This window comes from Rattus norvegicus, chromosome 2 (genome assembly GCF_036323735.1).
Source record: "Rattus norvegicus strain BN/NHsdMcwi chromosome 2, GRCr8, whole genome shotgun sequence".
Classification (NCBI taxonomy): domain Eukaryota; kingdom Metazoa; phylum Chordata; class Mammalia; order Rodentia; family Muridae; genus Rattus; species Rattus norvegicus.
In genome coordinates, this window is record NC_086020.1 from 186,280,783 (window position 1) to 186,307,743 (window position 26,961).

The following is a 26,961-nucleotide window of genomic DNA, read 5'->3' on the forward strand; positions in this document are numbered from 1 at the left end:
GGGGATCCAGGTGAGCTACCATATCTGGCTAGGACTGTCATTATTATCCGTTATTATCTGTGCTCCAATCACAAAGTTAGATAGCTTTCTGTTTTTTTGTTTTGTTTTGTTTTTTTTCCGGAGCTGGGGACCGAACCCAGGGCCTTGCGCTTCCTAGGTAAGCGCTCTACTACTGAGCTAAATCCCCAGCCCCGCTTTCTGTTTTTTTAAGTTTGACTTTAAACAGTCAGCTTGTAATTTCCTCATAGCTTTTATCTGTGCCCAGTACACGGTTTTTTTAGGATGCGACCTTTTCAAGAGCAGTGTGCAGTGCTATAAAAGCATTTTACCACCATCAACAGATCCCAAAAGGTGAAAGGTCGCTGAAGTGGCAGGAGGAGTAGGGGCAGAAGAAGAGAAAGCGCATGTGGCTGCAGGGGAGTCAGGGAAGCCTTTCTAAAGGAGGCAGCAGCACATGGGAAGCCATAAAGCTGAGTGGTGGGAGGCTGAGGCACAGCTGTTATTAGTAGGGACATGAGAATCAGAGGGAGAAATGGAACAAAGTAGCAAGACATCTAAAGGCACTGGTCCCGGGGCAGAACAGTTAGGACCTGTGCAGTACTTTATAGCTTAACCTCGAACACCTATTACATCCCAAGGAAGCATGTGCCCCGGGAATGTGCTCTCCAGCACCTCTGCAACCGTGTCCAGTATGCAAGACTTCTCTACACACAGGCACAGGGACTAGGGATACAGCAGAAGCTCTTCTAGAATGTTCTCTAAGAGGGATCAGCATTGTTTTCCTGGGTTAATGTTTACCATCATCCTTAAGGGATCAAAAGGGGGGAAAATTCACTTAGACATCATATGCATAAGAATCTCCTTATTTTCTTCTTTTGTGGTAACTTTTCTACAGAACAGCAACAGAATATAGCCCACTGAGGACATCTGCTAAAATGGTCTAATATTTTCTATCACAATGAGAAGGCATTTTAGGATATACTCTGTCAGATATGTACATGTATGTGAGCTCTCTCTCCCTCCTCTTCCCTTTCTTTCTAACTCCCCCTGCCCCTTCTCAACCAACCTGGGAAATTTAAAACACTGTGACATCTCATCTGGGGTCCCTGCTGCCACTCCTCTGCAGACACAGTATCTGATTTCCTACCCCTGAAGTAACCCCCTTTCAACCTTAATCTCTAATTTCTGGCTACACCATCCCTGTACTTTTCGTAACTCTGAAGTACCCACATGACTATGGGTGGGCATTAGTGTGGAAACAGACAGTTTCCATTAGTACAGCACTGTTGCATTCACTAGTATGCAAACAGTGATGGGTTGTACCCTTCCTGTCCACTTCCTTTCCAACAACCTCCTTTTGTCTCTTGAGCCTTGTCACTCTCTTGCTTAAGATTTTACACTGGCATTACACTGGCTGGACTTTGCTGTCCCCTCAGGAACTTGGCTCAGACCCACTTTATACTGTTTTCTCCTTATACTCTGTGCCTCCATTGACCTGAGTCCCTGCTTCTCTCTCAGTCATGCCATCCTTGGGGAAGCAGGGCATCTTGTTTCCCCTGGTTCCATGTTATCCTTCGACATCATTTTGAACTACTGTCTTTGAGGCTACTTGGCTTGTCCATTTGACTAATGGTGGCATAAGTCTCATGGAGATCTAACCAGGGTACGAACCAGAAAAGAGGAGAAAGAGTTAGAGCAGTGTCTTAATGGTGTACTAATTTGTTAGAAACATAACTGCTTTGTGTGGTCAATGTTTGATTTTCTTTTCCAACTATAATTCTCAAGTCTTGCCACTATGAAGAGAAAAAAAGGACCATGAACTAAAGGACAAATGAAGAGCAAACCAGAAAACCACTGTGTACTCAGGGGTCAGAATTGGGGAGATAGGGGCAGATAGATCTCTGTAAGTTCAAGGTCAGCCTGGACTGCACAGTGAGACTCTTGACTAAAAAGGGGTTGAGGAGTTAGTATTCTATCAGTGATAAGGCTCAGCGGATAAGCATGCTTGCCCCCAAACTGGAGAATCTGGATTTGACACCTGGAACCCACATGGTAGAAGGGAGAACCAAGTGCCACAAACTGTTCTCTGACACCTCTGCCCCACAACACACACAGGGTAAACAAATAAGTAAGGATGGGATGTTAAAACAAAATGAAAGAAAACAAAACCTGTTTGTATTCTCATCTTCCATGGGTACAATCCAGAAATAGGCAAAGCAAAGCTAACACACTGTTTTGGAGATCAAGTTTCAAAAAGGAGTTAACATGTCCTTCAAAACATAAGGAGAAAACGGCTCTTTTCTGATATCTTGAGCATTTTCTATTGTTTAAGGCTGATAGAGGCCAGCCTATTTCTGTTTTCTTCTATCAGAACTTTGACAAAGCAGCATTGCAGCAGAAATTCCTTGTGACATAAAACATCCAGTTATGGTACAAGTTAAGATGAACTCGGTGGGTGAGGTCCCCCTTTCCGTGGTTTAGCTCCGTCTCTGGAGTCCCCTCCCTTGCTATGCAACAGGCAGTGCATGACAACATGACCAACAGACTAGGACAGCAAGATAGAATTAGTGGAGGGCTCAGCCAGCTGTTGTGACAAAGCCACTCTCATCTTGCAGCGCAGGATCACCCCCTGGGGTGCTGGGGACCCACCAGGAAAACGGTAGAAAGTAGGCAGGCTCTGACCTCAGTAACTGGTAATATATCCACATCGATGTTCAGGTCTCGTGCAGCTCAGGCTGGCTTCAAGCTTGCTCTGGAGCTGAAGGCGAGCTTGACCTCCTGATCTATCTTCCTCCTCTCAGGTGCTGGGTTACAGGCATGTGCCGCCAAGCATGGACGCATGACTGCACAGGACAGCCCAATCTTGTAATCCAACACTTTTAACTGAGGAAGGAGGACTGCTACAAATTAAAGACTAGTCTGGGCTGTTGAGTGAGACCTTGTCTCAAAACGAAACAAAACAACAACAACAACAACAAAACAAATGGGTCATCAAGACCCATTAGTAGGTAAAGGTGAGTGCTGTTATGCCTGAGTTCAATTCCCAGCACGTACATGGTGGAAGGAGAACAAACTCCCACTGACCTCCACACGAGCACCATGGCATGTGCACACACGCACACAATCAATAAACATAAAAACAAGCATATTAAGTATTACTACACACACTGGGGGTAGTCACCATATGTAATAAGTACTAGTATTTTCTTGCATTTTAGAGACAAAAGTACTGGTGTTTAGAGCAGTTAACAACCATTTCCAAACTCAAGTCACTAAAGACTCAAGCTCTCTGAGGCTCCAGACAGGACTCTTCCTCTTCAAGTCCCTATACACCATTAACTGTGATTTGAGGTTTTCCCAACGTCAGGGAACAGGGTTAAACAGGCCAGCCCTTCCAGATGAAGAGCAATGCTGTGGTAACACAGCAGGCAGGGACTGTTTTCTTTCTGGAGATATTCTTCTTCATGACTTGAACATCTTCACCCTTAATCAAACCACTGCCCTCCGAAGACACACATGTGCTTCAGTGGTAGCACCTAGTGAAATTCTTCCTAAGTCAAATTCCTGGTTGTTTGTTTGTATATAACTGGTTAGAAGTGGAAGGAATTATAGTTAATTTTTAATGGGATACATGAGCTTTTTTTTTAAACCATGGTACACTTACTATTCGATTAAGCAAACCCCAGCTCTAGTCAGAACCTTAGTTCATTGCTTCATGACATATGCCATCTAAGGTCGGGTCATTTAGGGGTCGGCCACTGACATCCACTCATTATCAAACAAAAGTTCCTTTATGGACTATTTAAATCACGTTGTAAAGAATTTCTTTGTGATCAGGAAAGCCCAAACTACCGCTGACTGTAAAACTCTAACACCCCACACAAGAAATCTTAAAAATATAATTTCCAAAATAGTGATCAGATCATAATTAGAGTTCTTTTTCATTTGTTTGTTTATAAGACAAGGTCTCATCCTTAGCCCAGGCTGGCCTCAAACTCATGGCTACCCTTTGCCTCATACTCCTGAGTACTGGGATTGCAGCTTACAGCGATGCCTAGGCTAGAGGTCATGGTTTTCTTTCTTTTTTTTTTTTCTTTCTTTCTTTTCTTTTTTCGGAGCTGGGGACCGAACCCAGGGCCTTGCACTTGCTAGGCAAGCGCTCGACTGCTGAGCTAAGTGCCTAACCCTGAGGTCGTGGTTTTCTAAAGTATGCATTATCTTTTTCTTTTAAAAAGTAGCAAAACTAAAGCTTCATGTAAAAAGGATTGTAATAACTTTCTAACTGATTTCCATATGGCAAAGAGATCCAAAACAGTCTCTTAGATATATGTTAAGTGAGAAAACAAAATGCAGCTCTCTGTAGAGTATAGTACCACTTGAATTAAAAAAGAGATAGAGACCCAGCATGTGGGAAGCAGAAGCAAGTGGATCTCGGTGAGTTCCAGGCCAGCTTGGCCGAGTTCCAGGCCAGCCATGGCTGCATAGTGAGGCTTTGTCTCAAACATAAAGAGATGTGCATCCACATGGCTTAGGAGAACCTGTAAGGGTGTATGGCATGGTTAGCAGACTCAGGTTTTAATATACACCTCTTTTAACCTATACGTACAATCTGCCTAAGAATTAAGAAATGCCAGTCTCAAGAACAGAATTCTTTGTAAAGATTTAGGTACCATGGACAATATGAAAATGATGATGATCACATCAGATAAATATAAAGCAAACAGCATTGTTATGACTTTTTAAACATTGGTGTTTTCAGAAAATCTTGGTAAATGTTTAAAACTTAAAAGCAAGACTTATAGGTGCCAGTAGAGACTGTGTTGGACTAGAGCACCCATATGAACTGCTACCATTTGATTCTACTGTACATAAAATGTCTTAGGGTGAGGAACCAGCATCCCCAAGCATCCTATGCGTCATATCAAGTACTCATTGCAACACAGAACCTGAGGTTGCTATTTCTGGCACATGGGCAAACTTTTCCCAAACTTTGGTGAAAAGGATATTCACCAAAGCTAAGGCATTATGGTCCCAAAGCAAGCGCTGTGTCCAATGTACCTAGGTGGCTTTACTGAATTTGGCAGAGGAAGAGAAGCTGAGGTCCTATCAATGAGGGATGTGATCCTTATAAGTGGTTCAGCAATCACTACCTCCCAAAGGACTTACTCCTAAGTTAACTTTTTTCAATGGCATTCCGTACAGATGGGTCATTTTTGTTTTCTGTCATCTTGACAGAATTAATGTGGGTCTTGGGAACCCTGGAGTTACCTCTGATCTGATCTTTCTGTCTCATTTGTATATGTCACTGGCTGTTTCCTCTGCTCTCCCTGACTCCTGGGTTTGCCACTATCTATTATGGTCACCATAGGCCTACAGACCTCCTGACATCAGTCTTTTCACCTCTGATGCATTCTGAATAGACTCCATCAGTCAGCTTTGCACACTGACTTTCATCTAAGACCCACACCAGGTCTCTGCCTAGCTCAGTGAGCAGATGCCTCTAACATGGTTCTTAGGGAGATTCCTGCTTGCCAACTCAATTTTACCTCCTGTCTCTCTCCCACGCCCACCCTCAATGGGCCAAGCTGCTTCTTATTTCCTGCTCACCAATGTGCCTTTGCTTTGTGTTGCTCCTGACAGGGATCCTCCTCCTGATTCTACTCATTCCTTGCGGCCCTCCTAGCATTGCCGTCGCTGAGGGAAGTTTCCAAAGAACCTTGTCTATTTATGGTCAGAGTCACAGTTCTGACTTTAGCAGTATCCAGAAACACCATGTAATACTTTCTTATTTTTTTGTCTATTCATCCAGATTATGTATTTCTTGATGTTAGAGTCTGATTATATAGCATTTCTTTTAAGATCCTCTGGTGACTCCCATCATTTTAAAACTGAAGCTCAATCTCCTTTTCTTCTCTCTCTCTCTCTCTCTCTCTCTCTCTCTCTCTCTCTCTCTCTCTCTCTCTCGTGTGTGTGTGTGTGTGTGTGTGTGTAGTACACCAGACAGGCCGTCCACCACTGAGCTGTAGTCCCTGCTCAGCAGCAGTCTCTCTGGTTTATCTATTGCCTGCCTCGGCTTGCACACCCATGTCTTCACAGCTCCACACCTGATTCTCCTTTTTCCTCCACTTGGTGTTTGTGTTCCTACCTCTGTCTGTGCAGAACTAGTTTTCACATCCTCTACATCAAGAATTGGAAAGATCATTGTTGGGGAAAACAGTTCTTCCTCTATATTTCCACGTGTTTTTGTGAAGACCTTGGTTACACATGAGATTACAGTTCCTTATAATTGTTTATGCATACCTAGGTACTTGTTCATGTGATAAGTACATGTATGTTCTGGAGTGTGCGCACATGGATGCATCTGCATGTGGAAGCCTGAAGTTGATGCTGGGTGCTCTTTCTTGATTGTTCTCCACACTTAGTGTTTTGAGACAGGGTCTCTCATTGAGCTGGGGGTATCCAGCTGGCTAGACTGGCTGGCCACTAAGCCCCATGACCTCTCTGTTTCCTAGTGCAGGGATCACAGGCGTACAGCACCACACCCAGCTTTCCATGTGGGTGCTGTGAGCTGCACTTAGACCCTCATGCTTCAACATTAGCACTTTACCTTCTGAACCATCTCTGCAACCCACGACTCTTTAAAATTGCTTCTTACAGTGTGAGCACACTGAGGGAGGATGTGTCTTATTCATCTCCATTCCTCCTTATCACAGCACTGGCATGCAGTGTGTTAGCATGTCTGTGAAGTGAGAAGCAGTTTCTAGTCACTAATTGCTCTGCAGTGGCACTGGAAACCGAGAACAGGGCTGCTTCATCATGTATCCTTTATTTATTTTGAGACAGGGTCTCACTCACTAAGTTGTATATTCAGGTTCAACTTGTGATCCTCCAGCCTCAGCTCACAAGTGCTGAGATTATAGTTGGGGGTTGCCACGCCTGGCTTATAGCCATCTTAAATGTGTCCCTGACTGCATGGTAAGCTGAGTGCCATGTTGGTGAAGAAGGGTTACTTGCCTTTGCAGCTTCCTCTGCCCAGCACAGTGCCCACACACAGTAGGTGCCCACACATAGTAGGTGCTCACACACAGTAGGCCCTCACACACAGTAGGTGCTCACACAGTTGCACTGACCTGAAGAGCACTAGAATGGTCATTCTGACAGGCCAGTTCTTGCTCAACCTCTGAAACCTCCAGCAGGTTTCGTTCACTGACCAACCGAGACAGTTCTCCAACGACTGTCACATGCTTTGAGACAGTCCCAGACATCTTCTTGAATTGTGGATAATTTTCAACAAAGGCCTGCCATGGGAGAAACATTAATGGGAGATGCTCACTAGGAAAAGGCATTTGTTAAAAAAACAGAGAGACTGTAAGCTGGGCATGATGGCATATGCCTTTGATCCTTATGAGGCAGAGGCAGGCACATCTCTGAGTTCAAGGCCAGCCTGGTCTACAAGTTTCAGGACAGCCTGGGCTATCCAGAAAAGCCCGGTCTCAAAAAAATCCAAAACAAACAAACAAAAAACCAAAAAACCTGGGGTTGGGGATTTAGCTCAGTGGAAGGCCCTGGGTTCGGTCTTCAGCTCTGAAAAAACAAAAACAAAAACAAAAACAAAAACAAAAACAAAAAAAAAAAGAAACAAAAAAAAACAAGAAAAAAAAAAACAAAAAACCAAAAATCAACCAAACCAAAAAAATAAAATAAAATAAAAAGGAAGAGAAAACTTGGCCCATATCCTTAGGGTCTTTATAGAGGTCTTTATAGCTAAGAACGGAAAGAGATACATGATTTATGATAGACATGTCACCATGCTATTTCTTAAAGAGAAAACTCACAGAAAATGTTTTAACCCAAACAAGTGACTTACAGCACTTGGGGGGTGAGGCACAGTACTGCCATGGGTTCCAGACTAGTCAGGTCTATATAGGTACAGTATAGTCTACAGTAATAAGCAGTGTCAAAAACAAAATAGAACAATGCAAACCAAACACAAATAAGAAGCTAGCTGGGCATGACTCCCACATCTGGAATTCCAACACTTGGGAGTAAAGGCAGGATCCCCCCAAACTTCAGGCTAGCATGAGCTACACAGCAATCACCAGCCAGTCCCATGCAACTCAAAACAAGCAAAGAATCATGGTAGAAATTAGACGTGGAACATCGCAGAGACAATGCTACGGTAACAGTGTAAAGTGTCACGTCAGTCACCCACGCGTGTGACGTACCTTCATGTCCGCTATGGACTCTAGCTTTTGCTGCTCTTTCGGTCTCTTCTTCTGGAAATCTTCCATGAGATTCTTTATATTGCTACCAATCTCGGCAAAGTTCAGGTACATGTTCTGTGAAAATGGAAGTCAGAAGAAAGTTCAAAACCAGTCTGGTTTTTGGATATCATTAAAGTGAACAATTTTGAACAGATTTGAAAGACAAATTCCATTTTAATTACAGAGCCTATCGATTAGCCAGGACACTAGTGGTTAATACCATTAGTAATTTCACAAAGAGCTACCAGAATGGAGTCAGCTACTATGACCAGAAGTCAGTATCTTGTGATCATACGTCCAAGGCCAGCCATTGGACATTGCCAGCCTGAGGTACAGCCTAGCTGCAGGGGTCCTGTCGTCCTTTCACACAAAGACCCTAGGAGTCCCCTTCTCACAAGCCAGTACTGACACTTTACATAGGAACAACTGATAAATCAAAGCACCTACATTAGCATAGAATTCATCATTTTCAGCGGACAGGACCACCTCTCTTAAGTCTTTGCTGATTCCTGGCACTCTGGAAAGATCAATCCGGTTGTTGTTTATGCCCAGTAGTTCATGGACCATGGCCTGATATGTCCACTGAAGAAGTAAAACAAAAAGAGTTGGCGAGTGACAACATGGAAATGTCAAGTGTCAGGAAACAAAGAGCGATGGCACATTTAGTAAGTAGCCTGCTTCACACCAAGTTCCTCTGTTTAGTTAGCTTTTATTAAATACTTTATTAATACTTGGTTCTCTTGTAAATATTAAGATTGTCACTTTAATTGCTTAAACACTCAAACAGTCAAAATACTTTTACATTTCACACTCTAGAGAAAACGCAACAAGATCAATACTCCTGATGGAGAGCAAATGATTACAGCCATCATTAGCCCTGGTTCTTTCCTGTGAATTAAGAGTGTATTTTTGGCTTCACAGCCAGGGTTACAGGCTGCACCAGTTCCTGCACGCTTCTCTGAGAAGTGTGTTCTTACAGATCTGAGTGGTGCTATATTTATCCTGGGAACACTAATATTATCAGAAAAACCCTTGTGAGTTAATCAAAAACACTGGCATAATTAGACACTCTCCTTGGATCCATTTTATCTTATGTTTTTAACTGAGTATGAATTGTGAAGGATTGATTTACAGCCTTCAAAAATGTAAATTTGTTTGGTTAAAAACCAGAAAGGTGAAATGTCAAAAATCTGCCTTCTCACCATTTATGGAGACTGCATTTTTACAAAACTAAGAATTTTTAGCAACTTAACTACTATATCTAGAATACAAATGCTAGAGATGTTTATACATATATTTACAATTAAATTCATTAAAAAGTATTTTAACGGGCTGGAGAGATGGCTCAGAGCACTCACTGGCTGTTCTTCCGAGGACCAGGTTCAATCCCCAGCACCATGTGGACGCTCACAACTGTCTGTAGCTCCATCCCAGGGATCCAGCGCCCTCTTCTGGCCTCCATGAGCACCAGGCATACTCGTGTTGTACAAACATACATTTAGGTAAAGCACCCATATTTTTTAAAAAGAAAGAATTTAAGATGCAATAAAAGAGAGTACTTTAAATTTTGTTTATTTGTGTATATGAATGTGTGTGTGTGCCACATGTGTGTTGATGCCACTGGGAGCCAAAAGAGGGCAGCAGATCCCACAGGAACTGAACTTGGGTCCTATGGAGGAGCAATCAGTACTCTTAACACTGAGCCGCCTCTAGCCCAAAAGAAGGTGCTTTATTGCCTGAAAGATTTGTCAAAGGATTGCTCAGTGGTTGAGAACACTGGCTGCTTTCTTAAAGGACCTAAAGTGCAGATCCTAGCACCCACATGGTACTTCACAACTGTCTATAAATCTGATTCCAGGGATCCAGTGCCTTTCTGGTCTCCAGTGGCAACGGCACACAGGTAGTGCAAAGACACGTATAGGCAAAACACCCAAACACATAAAAGGAAAAAGGAAAAGGAAAGTGGTTTTCAACCTCCAGAACAAATTAAAACAAACAAACACCAACAAAAGTACAGATTTGCCAAGAGGATCCTGAGTAAGCCAGCTCCCTTGGGCATTTACAGTAGGTACAGCCCAGCAGACAGAGTCATCATGGTTTGTCCACAGCGCTTACTCTACAAGTAAAGCCTGGTTTCTCCTCCTCTTAGGACACAGGTTGTTTTGTTTTGTTTTGTTTTTGTTTTGTAGGACAAGAGACTCTCTCTTTTAACCCTTACATACAATACCTAGGTCAGTATAGGCAATTATAGATTCTCAGTGAAATCTGTTTTTCTTTGGAATATTGAATTATAGATTATTACTTTTCTTTCTACTATTTTAAAAAGATTTTATGTTTATTTTTGATTCCTTAAGTTTGAATGTGGGTTTGTGCATGAGTATACTGCCTGCAAAGGCCAGGTGGGGCACCAGATTCATTGGAACAGGAGTTAAAAGTGGCTGTGAGTGGCCCAGTGTGGGGGCTGGGCCACAGAACTCAAGTCCTCTGTAAGAGCAGTATGTGCTCTTATCCACCCGGCCATTTCTCTAGATTCCCCTCTCCCTCCTTTGTTTGTTTGTCTCTGCTATCAAGTTCCTTTGGTGGCCAGATGTTACCTTATTCCATAGAGGGGCTTCCTTCCACAGTGGGTTACCCTTGGCACTGCCATAACTATGTGCTGAGAGAAACTGACACGGAAAGAGAGCTTCCCCTCTAAATCCACAATCACCACACGGCAGAGCTACATACAAGGAACTGCTTAACTTGCAGCAGAATGAGCATGAGGGGACACAGGCTACCTTAGGAGTGTTACCCAAGATGGTCAAAAAAACCAAAGATGTAATTTGGCAAGTTCAGCATGTGGCATAAGAGACAAATTCTCCACAACCTGAGGGAGAAAGTAAACCCTGTCTGTTGAAGCAGTCTTTAAAAAGCTGCTCTCAGGGTTGGGGATTTAGCTCAGTGGTAGAGCGCTTGCCTAGCAAGTGAGGCCCTGGGTTCGGTCCTCAGCTCCAGAAAAAAAAAAAAAGCTGCTCCCAGGTTTCTCAGTGGTTTCAAGAGAAAACAGTTTTGATAGGTAAGGTGGCGAAGAGAAGGCATCCCAGAGGTCTCTGTGCTTAGACAGCAGTCACACCACAAGCACAATGGCAAGGAACTCTGTAGCAGGAAGCTCTGGCTTTCTGTGCAGTTGGGTACACACCCCGAATGTGCTTGGGTACCAACATCAGGAGACTGTTTTTAACCCAGTGGGTAAGTGGGAACACAAAGGTTTTTAGGCCAGGAGTTGTAAGCTGAGGGTGGTCATTAACAACCTTGGTTTTGTAGAATACAGATTGAAGAAAAATCAAAAGAAGGAACTGAATGGATGCCTGTTTCACTGTTACTGCAAGAGATTGGGGTTAGACCAACGCTCGAGCAGTAAGGCCAGAAAAGGAGACCCTAGGAAGTGGAGTCCAGAGCTTTGAGGTGGCCTTGCTGAGAGAGGGACAGCAGCAGGAAGGACAGGAGGAAAGAGGTGGAAGCCAGCACAAATGACTGGGGCTGGAGAGATGGGCACCAATACACCAGAGAATGTAAGGCAAAAACCAAGAATAGCTGAAAGCAAGGGGGAAGAATGGATGGTTTCCATGGTTGCTTGTTAATGAGCGCCACCCCTACCCATTCTTCCTGCTAACAAAGGCTCACACCTGGTTGAGCAGTGGGGTGATGGCGTCATCGCAGCGATCCAGAATGAGAAGCAGTGGAGGAACCTCTGTCCGCCGGAACTCAAAGAGTTCATACTCTTTACTTATCACTTGCTGAGGGTGAGAGAAGAGAGTGGTCTGGGTAAGCAGTTGGCTGCAAGCAGAGAGGACAAGAATCGGACACACATGGAGTACTTTTCCCACCCTCATGGGCCTCCCATAAAAGGATTCAAAACCTTCATAGAGTTTTGTAGCATGCTATTTAAGAAGTCGGGACTTGATGGAAGTGGGATTTTAGCTAAAATCCTAGACTAGGGCCTCAAGGACACTCAAATCGGCAGCAGCCATGAGAGAAGAGACAAGATGGAGACAAATCCCAGTCTGTCTTCCACATATAGCAGCTCTGGGTTCACCCTTGAGCTGTTCCTGCAGCTAATACAGCACTTCAAGGCTGACCCCAGCCCTAATGAGGAGGCTCTGGAGGCTTTGTCTGACTCACTCGGAATGACAAAAGGAGACATTAGGACTTGGTTCCTATATCGAAGTTGTGAGATGGAGCTCAAGCAGTTGTCCAAGGCTAGCACATCTGAGCTGGAGTCAAGGGAAAGCACTTTTCGTCTCAGTTTGTCAGAAGCTACAGGTCAAACCTTGGCCTAGGAATTAGTTTAATGTACCTCAGGCAAAAGGATTGGGAAAGGTACAACATACCCATCAGGTTCCGCAAAGCAGAACCCTGAGGACTCCTCCCAAAATGACCCTGGACTCCCCGAGGCTTTGGAAGCCTTGAAGCGTCTCATACTCTCTTCTGGGTCCCAAAGCAGGGCCTGCAGGGCCTGCAGGGCCGGCAGGGCTGTCAGGGATGGCAGGGATGGCATCATAGGATTCTGACTCCCTAGCCTATCCAGCATATGCTCTTTCTGTTAATGTTTTTCAACTTCCTTGTTGGGGCAGGGGGCTGTTGGATCTGATGCTATAAATGGTACATTAATAAGAAACCTAGCTATTTCCAAGGGGGAAAAAGTCAGGACTTGCAACCCTACTTTACAAGTGATTCAGTTGGGCCCCTAAAGTTAAATAGCTGTGAATATTTCTTAATATTAAACCTATAGGTAATGGTGCTAATTTGCTTCTTTTTTTATTATTTTGAATTATATAGCCATACTTCTTTGCCAATGAAACTAACATATTGCCTCTTTTGCTTCCTTCCTTTTTTCTTCCTCTCTTTTATTTGCTTAACTATTACAGGGAAATGACAGACATTGAGGGTTTAGGACCGGGAATAGGGACTACTGTACCTTAACACACTCTCCCAGTCTCTTTGCAGCCTCTGATGAAAGCTGATAACGAATCATGGGACACTTCTTCAGAGACAAAAGGAGAGCGGTCAGCCCTTGAGTGGTTCTGGATAGCTGGGCTGGATCCCAATTTCGACCCTTTTTGTTAAAAACATATTAAAAGAAAATATTTTACCTTTTTCCTCTTAACTCATTGCTTGTTGAATTAATTTCCACTTGATTAACTTATTTTGAAAATCCTGGCCTTCCATACCTGACAGCAGCCCAAGATATTGAGGGAAAACAAATGTGGATTCACAGCAATATAATCTCCATAAAATTCCTGCAAGTGAAAAGCATCAAGATTGGTCAGTGCATGGGCTGCAGCTGTCTCAAGGGCTATAGACGCCGATATACTGAGTGCTATGAGCTCCGAATGGGAACATGGAAGGCGATAACGTACAAGATGTTCAAGTAAGTGCGTAGCAACGGTCGTATGGTGCAATTGCACTACTATAAATACAGCAATGACAAATGCTCAAGTATACACACCAAGGTAAACTTGCAATTAGTAAAAAGCAAAACACTGCTGTAGGATACACCACATTAAATGCCAAGTGTTTCCTTGTATGGGAGAATATGATTTAGAAGAAATCACTCTTTTTATATGTTCTATCACCTAGAACATTTTTGAAAACTCAAAATTACTTAATTTGTTGCCTAAGAAGACAGTACTTTTCATGTAAGTGATAAATATATCAAATATTATGACAAGTGTATTCAAGAACGCTGAACTATTCAAGAAGGAAAAGTAAGAGTATAATGCTAATGTTACATATCCTATAGCATATAAATAAGTGACTAGGAGTTTCCAAGTTTTACCTGGTGCCCAAGGCTGGTTATTAGTTCCCGAATCCTAGGTCTCTCAGACAGAGCATTAGAAGCCCTCCTTCAGCCTCTGGTCCCTCTTCTCTCTCTCCCAGTCATGCGCAGTCTTACTGACCAAGGTGTTTAAAGCAGGGCCCAGGAACTCTCATGAACTAACAGGAGCACAAACTGACTCTTCCCCAACTGTGAAAATGTCCCCCAGTGAATCAGCCCCTCTGCTCCCTCCTGCTGCCTCCATGACTTCTCTTTCTATCCGATTTAGAACTCCAAGACTTCCTAAGTACAAGCCTGTTCTGGTGTGCACACATTTATTTTGTCTGACCAGACAGCACCTTCCTTAATTTTAGACTAAAATCGTTTAACGGGGCCAACCCAAGGGATGCTCCAGGACCCACGCCTTTACCTGAACTTCAGCCACAACTTCCTGCTCGTCAGCTTCAGCCAAGGACTTCACGTCACTCTTGCTGATCACATTACTGAAATCTGAAACAGACGCATCACACTAGACTCAAACAGCATCAGTTTGGCTGCAATTAGACATACATAGACCTGTGGCAAAGCCTAAAGAACCAGTGAGGTTTAACACACAGTGTGGCACACGGCAAAGTCACATGCCTTCAGTTTAGCACACAGTGTAGCACACGGCAAAGCCACATGCCTTCAGTTTAGCACACAGTGTGGCACATGGCAAAGCCACATGCCTTCAGTTTAGTACATAGTGTGGCACATGGCAAAGCCATATGCCTTCAGGCTGGAATAAGGAGCACAGACATGTTTAAATCCCCTCAGTAAATTAATACTTTAAGAAAGATATCACTGAAGACGTCGGAGGACACTACAAACTCCAGCTGTACTGAGTGCTATGGACACGCCAAACTCAAATAGTGACCTTAAATAGCAATTACAGGGAATGAAGCAAATCTTTCTCCTCTCTATTAAATGTGAGTTGTATTAAATAAAAGATGAGGGGAGATTTTTTAATAGAAATATTTTCATTTAAAAATCCCATAGAATGTGAAGGATAGAATACTTCCCCCTCCCGCTCCTCATTGAATAACCTGTGAACATTAATTTCACTAATAATATCACTAAAAGAAACAACCAGGGAAACTAGACAGAATCATCTACTTAGTAGTCTTGCCAAAAAGAAATCAGCATTTAATCCATTCCAGGTTCTCTATCCACCTACAGACTCACATGGATAACGGGACATTTTAACTTGAAGGGGTAGAGCTACCCACGGTGATGCAATCAGGAAGATGGAGTCTGTAGAAAACACAACTGCGTCCCAGGACACCAGCTGCTGGGAAGAAGGGGTCCATGGGAAATCAGGGAAACGCAGCATATTGACCATAAGATCTGGTGAACGGACTTTATTCTGGTCCAGACTCAAACAATGAAGAGATGGATGGATGGATGGATGGATGGATGGATGGATGGATGGATAGGTAGGTAGGTAGGTAGGTAGGTAGGAAGGAAGGAAGGAAGGAAGGAAGGAAGGAAGATGAAGATGGATGGATAGATGGATGGGTGGATGGATGGATAGACAGACAAACAGGGAGAGAATTTGAAATCTGACAACCGAACTGAGCTCCTGAAAGTAGGAGTTATTTTTCATTTCTAGCCACATGAATCATCTCTATTAAAGATGCATAATGAAATGCTGGTAAATAGGGGCTGGGGATTTAGCTCAGTGGTTAGAGCGCTTGCCTTGGAAGCACAAGGCCCTGGGTTCGGTCCCCAGCTCCGAAAAAAAAGAACCAAAAAAAAAAAAAAAAAAAAAAGAAATGCTGGTAAATAAATCTTATATGAATCTTACAGTCGTTTTAAAAAATATTGGTGGGTAGAAGATGGGAGCATATTCAAACAAGACTGTGTGGCTGAGTACACTGGGATTTATCATAATTACACTGTTTTATGTATATGCATTTGACATTTTCTATAGTGTTTTAAAATAGTTTAATAAAAAGGGCCTGCTGAGTAAGAGATTTAGCAGACTTCAAATTATTAACAGTGAGATGAGCAGCAGACCAGTTTAGTGTTAAATTGTGCTAAAAGTCTAAAATAAATAAAATTACTAAATAGTAATTTATTTAGTTTTCTTTAACCAAATAAAATTCTGAGATCAGTTGCTCTGCCCTACAGACTTCAGTAGTTGGTATTTTATAGGACTCAGTACCACTGTCATCTCCTCCTGCTTTGTAGATTTCTAGCCCACATCAAACAATCTTTATAAATACTGGACTTCCTATTCTTTGTCGTGCAGGGACACTGTGTGGAGGAAATGAGGTCTTTTACTGCATGACCCCACTCCATTTTCAGCAAAGAAACTCGGAAAAAGAATGCTCCTATTATATATTGACTTATAGACAGAGCTCAAGAGACATATTGTGTGTGTGTGTGTGTGTGTGTGTGTGTGTGTGTGTGTGTGTGTGTGTATGTCTGCGTGTGAGGCTATAGCTTGTAATTTGATTTTTTAAAATACTAAAATGACTACATTTTAGGCATGACCACATTAAGGACCAATGCTTCAGAAATTAGGAAATTAGCAAATTGGGAAATTAGCAAAACATTGGCCCAAGGCTCAGAGGATGGCAAGGTCTTCCTGTAGTAGGCGCTGGAATGCTGGCCGTTTGTGTAAAGACTAACAACTGCAGCTTGCTCTTCCTGATGTTTGCAGCTAGACTGCTCTCTCTCCTACAGAGATGTCCTGGGAAACTGGCTAATCAGTGGTTTTCAACTGTCCTAATGCTGCAACATCTTAACACAGTTCTTCATGTTGTGCTGACCCCCAGCCACAATATTATTTTCATTTTACCTCATAATTGTAATTTTGCTACTGTTATGAATTGTAATATAAATATCTGATATATGACCCCTGTGAAGTGCTCATTTGTTTTCCAAAGGAATCATAAGGTTGAGAACCAGTGAGCTAAACCACTCGCCTACTATCCTTCCCTGCTCATAATGAACTCGATGAGGTTTCTGGTTGGTGCTGCTCCGTCAGTGCTCACACCCACCTGAGCCCAGCTTTTCTCCACATGTATCTGTGTTTGTCCTTTCCTCATTCCCTCACTGCTGCTGGGTAGAGGCTCACGCCTCCCACACTGGCTAAACTAACAGCGAGTGTGCAGAGACCACAGACCACCCTGCCATTGCCAGGGGGACATGAAATGGTCTGATTCCGATGGAACCCACTAAACACGCCACACCCATATAGCCCAGCATCTATCACACATCCCAAATAAGTGAGGCCATGCTCATGCAGAAACTCATTCAGAGGTTTAGAACAGCTGCATCTCAGGCAGTCAAACCGGAACATGTCAGATGTCCTTTGATGGTGAGTTAATGAACGTAGTGGAATACTACTCAGGCGTAAAAAGAAATTAACTCATGCATGCAACAACCTGAGAACTGTGCTGAATGAAAAAAAGTCAACCCCAAAGCGATGTGCTGTTCTACTTCTGAACATTCTTAGAATCACAACATTACAGAAGGAAGAACAGAAAAGCAGGTGCCAGGGGTAAGGATGGAGTTGATGAAGAAGTGGGTAGGGTCCATAAAAGGGCAACATAAAGGATCCTCGTGGGGACAGAGAGGCTGTGCTGCTTGATTGTGTCACAGTTAATATCCCGGTTATGACACTGCATCCCTGTCGTGTTAGATGCTACACTGGGGGAGACAGAATAAAAGACACACAGGATCTCTGCTGTTTTTATACCTAGTATCACTTTAGTTTGTGTTCTGTACCAACAGCATGATATCACTGGGTAAGATCAAAGAAAAGAGCTCTATGTTGGCTCATAGTTCTACAGCAATGTTTAGAGGCCACATGTCGTGAGGACTTCAGGCAGGCAGTGGAGAGAAGTGCCGGGTCTCATATGGTAAGAGATACCTAGCTTGACAGCCATCTTAGGATGAGAAACTATTAAACATATTTTTACCTGTTAGATGGTAGATGGTGTGAAGGCTCAAATGAAATAAAATAGCTCTTTATAAAGTTTAAAATATTATTTAAGGTTAGTTCTTAGCATTATTAATTTTTTTCATTTTGTTTTTCTGAGGCAGGGTTTCTCTGCGTAGCCTTTGCCTGTCCTAAAACTTGCTCTGTAGACCAGGCTGTCCTCAAACTCAGAGATCCGCCTGCCTCTGCCTCCAAGATGCTTGGATTAAAGGTATGTGCCACCATTGGCATCATTAAATAGTAATAACTGGTGAAAGAAATATGTATATTTTAGACAATAGTCTAAACCCTCAAAGCTTGAAAACCTCTCAAATATTCTACTTTCTTTTCTCTGTTTTTGAGACAAGGTCTCTCTATGTGGCTTTGGCTAGTCTGGGACTCAGTATGTAGACCAGTATGGAGACCTGTCTGCCTCTGCTCCTGAGTGTTGGAATTCCAGGCATACACCACCACACCAGGCCTAACTAAGTGTTCTGGGTGCTAAGTTTGTTCCCTAGTTTTGGAACCAGTGCCAGGCTTACTAATTCTACAAAGAGCAATGGTGACCCCTAGAGGAGAGCAATTGTAACTTCCATAGCAGAATGGAAGAAAATCCAAATCAATTTTGAGTAGGCCTGAACAGAGTTCATTTCCAGACTTCTCCTCTTGCACACCCCCATGTGGGCATACAAGAGTAACTGCTTGGCAGTGTGTCCTTTCACAAGTCACATAAAACAACAAAAAACAATAAGCTCCCGTATATCCTTCCCTAAAACAAACGGAGTAAGTAAACACTTTGATAGAGGAAAACATGCAGTTTGGGTACTTATAACTTCTGGCTTGTAAATCAGTCTTTAAAATGCAAAATGAGGGCTGGAGAGATGGTTCAGCAGTTAAGAGCACTGACTGCTCTTCCAGAGGTCCTGAGTTCAATTCCCAGCAACCACATGGTAGCTCACAACCATCCGTAATGAGATCTGATACCCATTACAGCCATCTGAAGACAGCTTCAATGTATTCAGATACATAGAATATATAAATAGATAAATCTTTAAAGTGCAAAGTGGAATAAAACTTTAAGCAATCATTGATGAATGGAAATTGTTATTTTGATTTCAGAAAGAGAATGATGGCAACTACCTACTTTTTAAAGGTTTATTCATTTTTATTTTATGTATATTTTGCTTGCATGTATGTCTGTATATAAAGTATCTGAGGAGGCCAGAAGAGGGCACTGAATCTCCTGGAAGACATGGTCATGAGGCACCATGTAGCTGCTGGACATTGAACTCTGGTCTTCTGGAAGACCAGCCAGTTTCCTAGCAGCTAAGCTATGGGTCCAGTTCCCACAATACTTTGAACACACAAGCTTTTAAGTGATGATTTTGATGAACTTGGTGATACAGTTATTCAATATCATAGACTAGCTGGGACATACAGCCATGATTTGAAAGTGAACTACAGTACTTACAAATAAAATATATGCTATACTTGGGTCTTCGGAGCTCCTGGATCAGAGAATCCACATTCTCCTAGAAAGCGAAGAATAACGAAGCATGAGCAGAGGCACTGAGTGAAAGGAATAAGGAGGGGTTGGCAAGATGGCTCAGCAGAGAAGGGCATCCACTGCCATGTGTGATGACCTGAGCCGAGTCCCCATCAAGCACCCGGTGGGAGGAGAGAACCGGCTCCTGCAAACTGGCCTGAAACCTCCATAAATGTAACCTTAAAAATCAGTAAGTACTGTGCCTGATTTACTCGGAGTCTAACAGTGTGCTGAGGTCAAGACTGTACATACACTGAGTAATGAAATAAAATTCAAATAAAAAATCATAAATCAGAATCTTGTACACAATTTCATACATTTAAGTATGCTAAATATAAGTTGTCTGTATTACCTTGGTTAAATTAATGTAAGACTAAAGGACACATGCTGAAATATAACAGAAGATTGCTACTAACTGCAAATCTGCCTCAAGCTGCTTATCAATAAATTGAACTCATCTGATCCAATTTCTTACTTAGAACACTAAAGAATGTGCAGTTCTTTAAGAACAAGGGAGAGTATAGTTAAGTATGTTTACATTGGCTTTTAACTTATTGACGTCTAAGAGTTCACAACTACAGTGTTTGTGAAGAATGTGTATCAGCCTGAGACCCCATCTATAGTTACATTATTTTAAAATAAATAATAAAGAATAGAAGCAAAAAAAATCAATCCATTGAAAATCTAATTTTAATTATGTGAGTCTCTCTCTCTCTCTGTATGTGTGTGTGTGTGTGTGTGTGTGTGTGTGTCTGTCTGTCTGTCTGTCTGTCTGTCTGTGCATGCACACACACAGTTGCCAGGGGAGGACAGAGGCATCAGACTCCACTTGGGCTCAAGTTACAGGTGGTTGTGAGCTGCCGAACACAAGGTGCTGGGAATCAAACCTGAGTCCTCTGTGAGAGTCGTACACAGCCTTAACTAATGAGACATCTCTTCTGCACAGTTCTTTTTATACAGTCAAAACATGAGAATTCTAACCACAGACCATTCTAATGAACAGTTGATCTGTTTTTTGATACCAGAATACATGGTTAAATTTCTAATTAAATCAGGTCTTAAAAGTAAAATCTGGGGGTTGGGGATTTAGCTCAGTGGTAGAGCGCTTGCGTAGGAAGCGCAAGGCCCTGGGTTCGGTCCCCAGTTCCGAAAAAAAAAAAAAAGAACCAAAAAAAAAAAAAAAAAAAAAAAAAGTAAAATCTGTGGGGACAAAAAAGTTCTACTGTTCGATGGTGTCCCTGTTAAAATATTTTAAACCAAACACTTCAAAATTTGTTTAAATCATACCATTAATGTTAAAAATAGTTTTCAGAACTGCACGCTGCAACTGAGGGTGGTGCTGTGCACAAATCCCAGCCCTCACAAGGCAGAAACCAGGGGATGTGTGTTTAACGTCAGCCTGGATGACACAGCCAGACCCTGTCTGACAGCAAGCAAGCAAACGAACAGGAATTACCATGCCTACTCAATGGAGGGAAAGTCATTATGTTATCATTTAGATAAACTACTGAAAAATTATCTCTCTAAGCATGCATATTGTTATTAAGACATGTATTTATTTGCATGTGTAACCATGTATGTGTGTGTGTGGATGTGCATGTACTGGGAGGCCAGAAAAGGGTGTTGGTGTCCTTTTCTATCACTTCCTGCCTATTCATTTGAGGCAGAGACTCTCCTTGAGCCTAGGGCTTCCATTTCTTGGGGAGGCTGAAAGCCAGCAAGTCCCAGAGACCTGATCTCCACTCCCCTTGGGCCTGGGGTCAAAGGAATATGGGGATGCCCCGCTAGATATGTGGTGTTGGGATCTAAACTTTGGTTCTCATAACTGTGCAGCAAGGGACCCTGACTGCTGAGCCCCCTTTCGCTGTGGTTTGAGGTAGAATCTCATGTGGACTAAGTGGGTCCCAAACGTTTTTAACAAACTGGTTTTTTTTTTTTTTTTTTTTTTTGGTTCTTTTTTTCGAAGCTGGGGACCGAACCCAGGGCCTTGCGCTTCCTAGGTAAGCGCTCTACCACTGAGCTAAATCCCCAGCCCCTTAACAAACTGTTTTTAACAAACTGGTTTTTTTTTTTTTTTTTTTTTTTTTTTTTGGTTCTTTTTTTTCAGAGCTGGGGACCGAACCCAGGGCCTTGCGCTTCCTAGGTAAGCGCTCTACCATAACAAACTGTTTTTAACAATTAATCTAAGCCTAACACTATTTCTTTATAAGGCCATGTAAAAGGTCAAAAATAGGATAATGAACTAAGTCATCTCTAAGATTCCTCTTGACCAAGATTTCATGTCTGGAAGCTACAAATGTGACAGACCCCACATTAATTTATCAACTATTTCTTAAGTGTCTTTTCTGTAGCATGCGCTGTGGAAACCAGTGGGATGGATAACCGGATACCGTTTCTGCTATCATGGAGCTTACTGCGGTAGGTGGGCTGGGTGTCAATCACAAAACCCACACAACTTAGTCAAGTCAGTATCACATGCCTAGAACTCAGGAGGCAAAGGTGGGGGTGGTAGGGAGCTATGGCAAAATCGCAGCCACCCAGGACTACAGAGTGAAACCCTATGGAAGAACAAACACCTTCAACTGTGACCAGTGAGAGAGAGGAAGGTGGTGCTGTTAGAAGAGAGATGGATGGCTGAATGTCCAGGGAAGGTTTGCTTGAGGAAGTAAAGAAGTTTCAGGGAGAGGAAGGAGTCCATACAAAGCCCAAGTGACATGGTGAAACATGAGAATGTAAATGGACTGAAGGCCAGTGTAGCCAAGGTGCAGAGGGACAGAGAGGCTCAGAAAGTGATCGGAACTAGACCATGCTGGACTCTGCAGTCAAATGGGCAGTCATTCAGTGATTTCAAGCAGCGTGACAAAATCAGGTTTGCATTTGGCAGAGTGCACAATGCACACGCATGATAAGGGCACACTGGAGCTGATGAACACAAACGTGGGACAAGAGAAAAACAAAGCCAGGCACGTACAACACTAGCACTTGGTGGCAGAGGCAGGATTGCCACAAATCTGAGGCCAGCCTGAATTTTAGCATGAGTTCCAGGTCAGCTAGGCCTGTTTCAAAACAAAAACAAAAATGTAGAATATTTTTAAAAAAGTAAGAAGTAGGAAAGGGGTTTTGTTTGTTCGTTTGTTTAAAACAAACAAAGGTGTCAGAGAGATGAGATGGCTCAGTGCGTTAAGTCTGACTACATGAGTTTGAATCCTGGGACTCAGAAGGTAGGAGAGAACCAAGTCCTGCAAGGTGTTCTCTATCTGCCACATGCGGCCTTTGGTGCACCCTGCCCCAACCCCAACTATATAGTTTTAGTGTAAAGAAGGCACTGAAGCCGGATTCGCAAGGTGATGTACAAAAGCTAAAAAATGGCGTATGACTTTTTAGAGGAAGTGAACAGGTAAAGGACAGGAATGAATATGTAGGAGAATGATGATAAAAAGGCACAACTGGCTCTAATGCAGGGCTAGAATTGGAGCACAGGGAGGTTAAATATGCAAAGAAAGACCAAACTGGCCAACAGACGGCCTTTCCACGATAGGCCACTGGGTTCAGCTGCGGGAGTCAGACTGAGCCACTGTAGCAATCTCTGAGGAACCTCTCACTGTTTTTATGATAAAAGCAGATTTGTTCCTGAGGACAGATGGAAATAAAGTGAGAAAGGTCCGAGATAGTTAAGAGCTGTGGGAAAGTGATGTGACGGTGGTGTTCAGCTCTAGGTACAGAGGTCAAGCCAGCACTAAAGTGATCTAGGTTCCCAGAGTTAGTGGCTTTGGGAATAGCTATTAATCTAAAAGATATCTAGAAGGAAAACTTGGCCGTGAAGGGTGAACTGAGGCATGGAAAGGAGAGAAAGAAAGGTCACAACTCTGACAAAACGGGGTAATTATGATGCCACAAATGATGGTAACACACATTTATTTTGCCTTCTAACGCTTTCGGATCATACTCTGCATTGGCCTGTGGAGGTGGCAGCTGATTTGTGTAGTACCTTTGTAGGTCGAAGGAAACAAATTGCTTTTAGGTGTTTCATGATCTCTCGATTTTGAGAATCAATTCGTTCGAAGAGGTATACTTCCTTCTGAAGAATCTCTGACTGTGTGTAGACCATGCTCACTATACCAGTCTGTAAAGCAAAAGAACGAACTAAGATTATACCAGTCCGGACTAATAAAAGCACGCATCAATAGCTAAGCCTTTTGTCATTAATACTTGACTAGGTAATTTAAATTCTAATATACAGAATAATATTTACTAAATATCCAAAACCGGCTGCAATGTGTCAGAATGGAAACCTACTGCTCACTCTAAACAGACAACTCAGAAACTTCTAAAGAGGATTTCCCCCATTCCTTTACAGATTTTTTTTAAAGTTGTGGCCAACAAATAACCTGTCATTTCAGCTTGAGCCCTAACAATATACTTTTTAAAACAACGTTGAGTTAAATGTCAGGGTCAACAACTACTTGGCAGACACTGTGGTATAAGAAATCTCTTGGCACCTGTTAGAGCCGGTTAGACTGCACACCCACTGGGAAAGCTTTATACAACTTTTCCAGTGCCAGACAGAACTGACCATTGTCATTAGTGAGAGACTAAGTCCTACAGTGGAACGGAACCAGCAATTCTAAGGAAGGGAGAGCTTCCTTTATAAATATTGAGCAAAAGCGAACTCACCGTCTCTTTATCCATGAGAAGTACCTTCATGCCGGGTCCGCTGTCTTCTATCATTTTGGAAATATACTGCTTCACAGCAAAGACCACGTTCATGGTGGCGAATTGACAGGTGCCCCACACCCTCCCCACCCACTTTCCTGGCTGAATTATCCTCAGGCCTGTTGGGTCTCAGCTGCTTCCGGTCGGCAAAGCTTCGGTTTCCGGGAGTCCGGGTAGCTTCGATACTGGGAATTGTAGTTCCTCTGTGGAGTTGCGAAACCAGACTCAGCCGCTAAGCGCCGGTGCATTTCCCGACGCACCTCAGTTAGGGAGTGGAAGGTAACCAGTTCCCTCGGACAAGCCTGTGCTGGCTTCTAGTCCTTCGTAGGGAGCGCTTGGCGCGCCGCGGGAGACAGCTGTCTCGGACAGAGGAACCATCGAGCGTGGCTATGTTTACTGTCTGCTGAGCATCTTTTCTGGAGACCCGCATAAGAGCCCACGCATGTCATCGTAGCACTGGGCAGGCTGGGGCAGCGGGGTCCTAGGTTCCAGACAAGTCTACTGCATAGCAAGTTCTCTGACAGCCCAGGCTAGGTTACAGCGGGAGACCCCGTTTTCGAAAGTATCCAAACAAAGTAGCATCATGGGACAGCATTAGTAGGTAGTGGAACGAAACTCAGCTGGGTTTCCTAAAGAGAAAAGTGGAGCTGGAATCATCGCATGGTTTGAATGAAAGAACAAAGAGAACGCTGTTTAGGGATGTTGTACAAGAGACCTTACAGACTCCAGGAAGGCACGGAGCTTCCACCGGCCCCCTACTCAGGACCACGGGGACTGCGAACCCACGATGCCAGAGTACTGAATTTCGCGGGCTTGCAGGGACATCAGGTTTCCAGGGCCCCTGAAATAGGATAGGGCAGTTAATTCATGGGGGCTGAAGCAACTGGCTAGCGAATGCAAAGGGAAACACATTTTCATCTAAGAAGCAATGGGCGATTAATAATAAAATAGATCTTTAAGCATCAGTTTTCAGAAAACTCAACAGATCACACAGGTCTATTACCACACTTCTGAACAAGGCGTTTTGGTCCTCACCTTACAGTGGCGATCTGTAAAACCAGGAAGACAAATAACCGCAACAAATCATTGACTATTAATGCGTCAAACATTGCCACCAAAATAATGACGTGAGATATGAAACTGCAAAGGAGTACCAGAGGGGAGAAAGAAATTTTTAGAGAGTGGGGCCCAGATGGGCAAAGTATTGGAATACAAGGGAATGAATAGACGGAGCACAAAACAGAAGGACTATTTACTAGAGGAAGGGAACCAGGGAACTTTGGGAAACCTGGGGTGAGGGAGAGAGGGGCTGGAGGCGGGAAGAAGGGGAACAAATTAAAATGAGATATAACCGTAATGTGTATAAATGCCGTAATGAAACTCAGTATAAATGCTAATTTAAAATTAATTTAAAATCAACACAGCACCACTAAATACTAATTCTTTCAACATACTGTAAGAAATATTCGGTTAAATAAAACAAAAGAACTTAACTGGGTTATGCAAATTATATGAAGTTTCCAAATCTTTTGAGAAAGACCAGAAGTCACTTGAAATACAGATATTTGTCACTTCTAAAATTGCGAAAATGTGTTCTTTTCAGTTTTCCAGTCAAGTAAATAAAACTTCCCACTGGGTGGGTATATTACTTTCTTTCTTCTTCCTTTTTGTTTGAAAAAGGTTTTGCTATGTAACACAGGCTGACTTTGAACTTGTGATCCTACTGCCTCAGTGTCTCATGTGCTGGGGTGACTAGTGTGCACATATATTATGACAGAAGCCTTAAAGCTCTATATTCAACGAGTCAGTGGTGTACTAACTACACACAATGAGATCTAATGTTATATATACTTCTGACTTATCAATAAAAAGTTCATATAGGAAACATTGAATCAACAAAGAAAATAAAATTTACCCATAAATCTAACAAGTTACTGGTATATGGAAATTCACCATCTCCCGTTTCACTGGGACTCATTTTCTTTACCTGGACTGCAATATAGTATGTCATATTTTTTCAACTTTCTATATTTAAAAAGAACAAGCCAACGGTGGTGGCACATGACTTTAATTCCAGCACTCAGGAGGCAGAGGCAGACAGATCTCTTGAGTTGGAGGCTAGCCCAGTCTACAGAGTGAGTTCTAGGACAGCTAGGGCTCTGTTACAGAGAGAAACAAAACGAACAAGGGACGTGGAGTAGGAAACTGATTGTCCTTGAAATGGTGCCTTGTCAGATTACAGCTGTAAGAGATGAGTGGAAAGAGTCCTTTTAGTTATTTACATTCAGACAGCTATGATGTTTTGAAGGAGAGGAGAATACCTACTTTGACAAAGTTCACTAATTCCATTCCCCATGAAATTCCATGGAGGCCAGTGACAGTGTTACTCTATACGCTGAATGAAAGCAACTGTAGCCATAAGCATTTTGAAAAAAATTGTTACCTATGTAATAGGCCCTGTGATGGCCCTGACATTGGACAACATCCATCCTTCCTGAAGAAAACTACACAAGTTATTTTAAATGTTTCAATAGTAAGAACTTCTTCTATATCCCTTATTTCTAAAAGTAAGACTGAAATGCTTTGTGACTCATCCAGAATAAACCCAACAAGAGAAAGCATATTTGGAAGCCAATATGAAGCACCTTATTTTTTATTATGTAAATAAACT

General features: G+C 42.7%; 1 protein-coding gene across 2 annotated transcripts in view; it reads right to left on the reverse strand.

Moving 5' to 3' along the window:
• Nucleotides 1-24,395, reverse strand: part of Vps45 (vacuolar protein sorting 45 homolog) — a 60,339-nt gene extending 35,944 nt beyond the window's left edge. Inside the window, exons 1-10 of one of the 2 annotated variants that reach the window (NM_172072.2) lie at nucleotides 24,252-24,395; nucleotides 23,566-23,700; nucleotides 19,503-19,563; nucleotides 14,492-14,571; nucleotides 13,475-13,543; nucleotides 13,222-13,359; nucleotides 11,930-12,040; nucleotides 8,712-8,846; nucleotides 8,226-8,339; nucleotides 7,131-7,298 (exon numbers count right to left, since the gene is read on the reverse strand). In NM_172072.2, the coding sequence (NP_742069.1) occupies nucleotides 7,131-7,298; nucleotides 8,226-8,339; nucleotides 8,712-8,846; nucleotides 11,930-12,040; nucleotides 13,222-13,359; nucleotides 13,475-13,543; nucleotides 14,492-14,571; nucleotides 19,503-19,563; nucleotides 23,566-23,700; nucleotides 24,252-24,344 (1,104 nt within the window). In that variant the 5' untranslated portion in view covers nucleotides 24,345-24,395. Of the gene's footprint in view, nucleotides 1-7,130; nucleotides 7,299-8,225; nucleotides 8,340-8,711; nucleotides 8,847-9,622; nucleotides 11,909-11,929; nucleotides 12,041-13,221; nucleotides 13,360-13,474; nucleotides 13,544-14,491; nucleotides 14,572-19,502; nucleotides 19,564-23,565; nucleotides 23,701-24,251 lie in introns of those variants that run through there. The other variant, XM_039103068.2, reaches the window with a different exon arrangement.
• Between the last annotated feature and the right edge of the window lie 2,566 nt (nucleotides 24,396-26,961).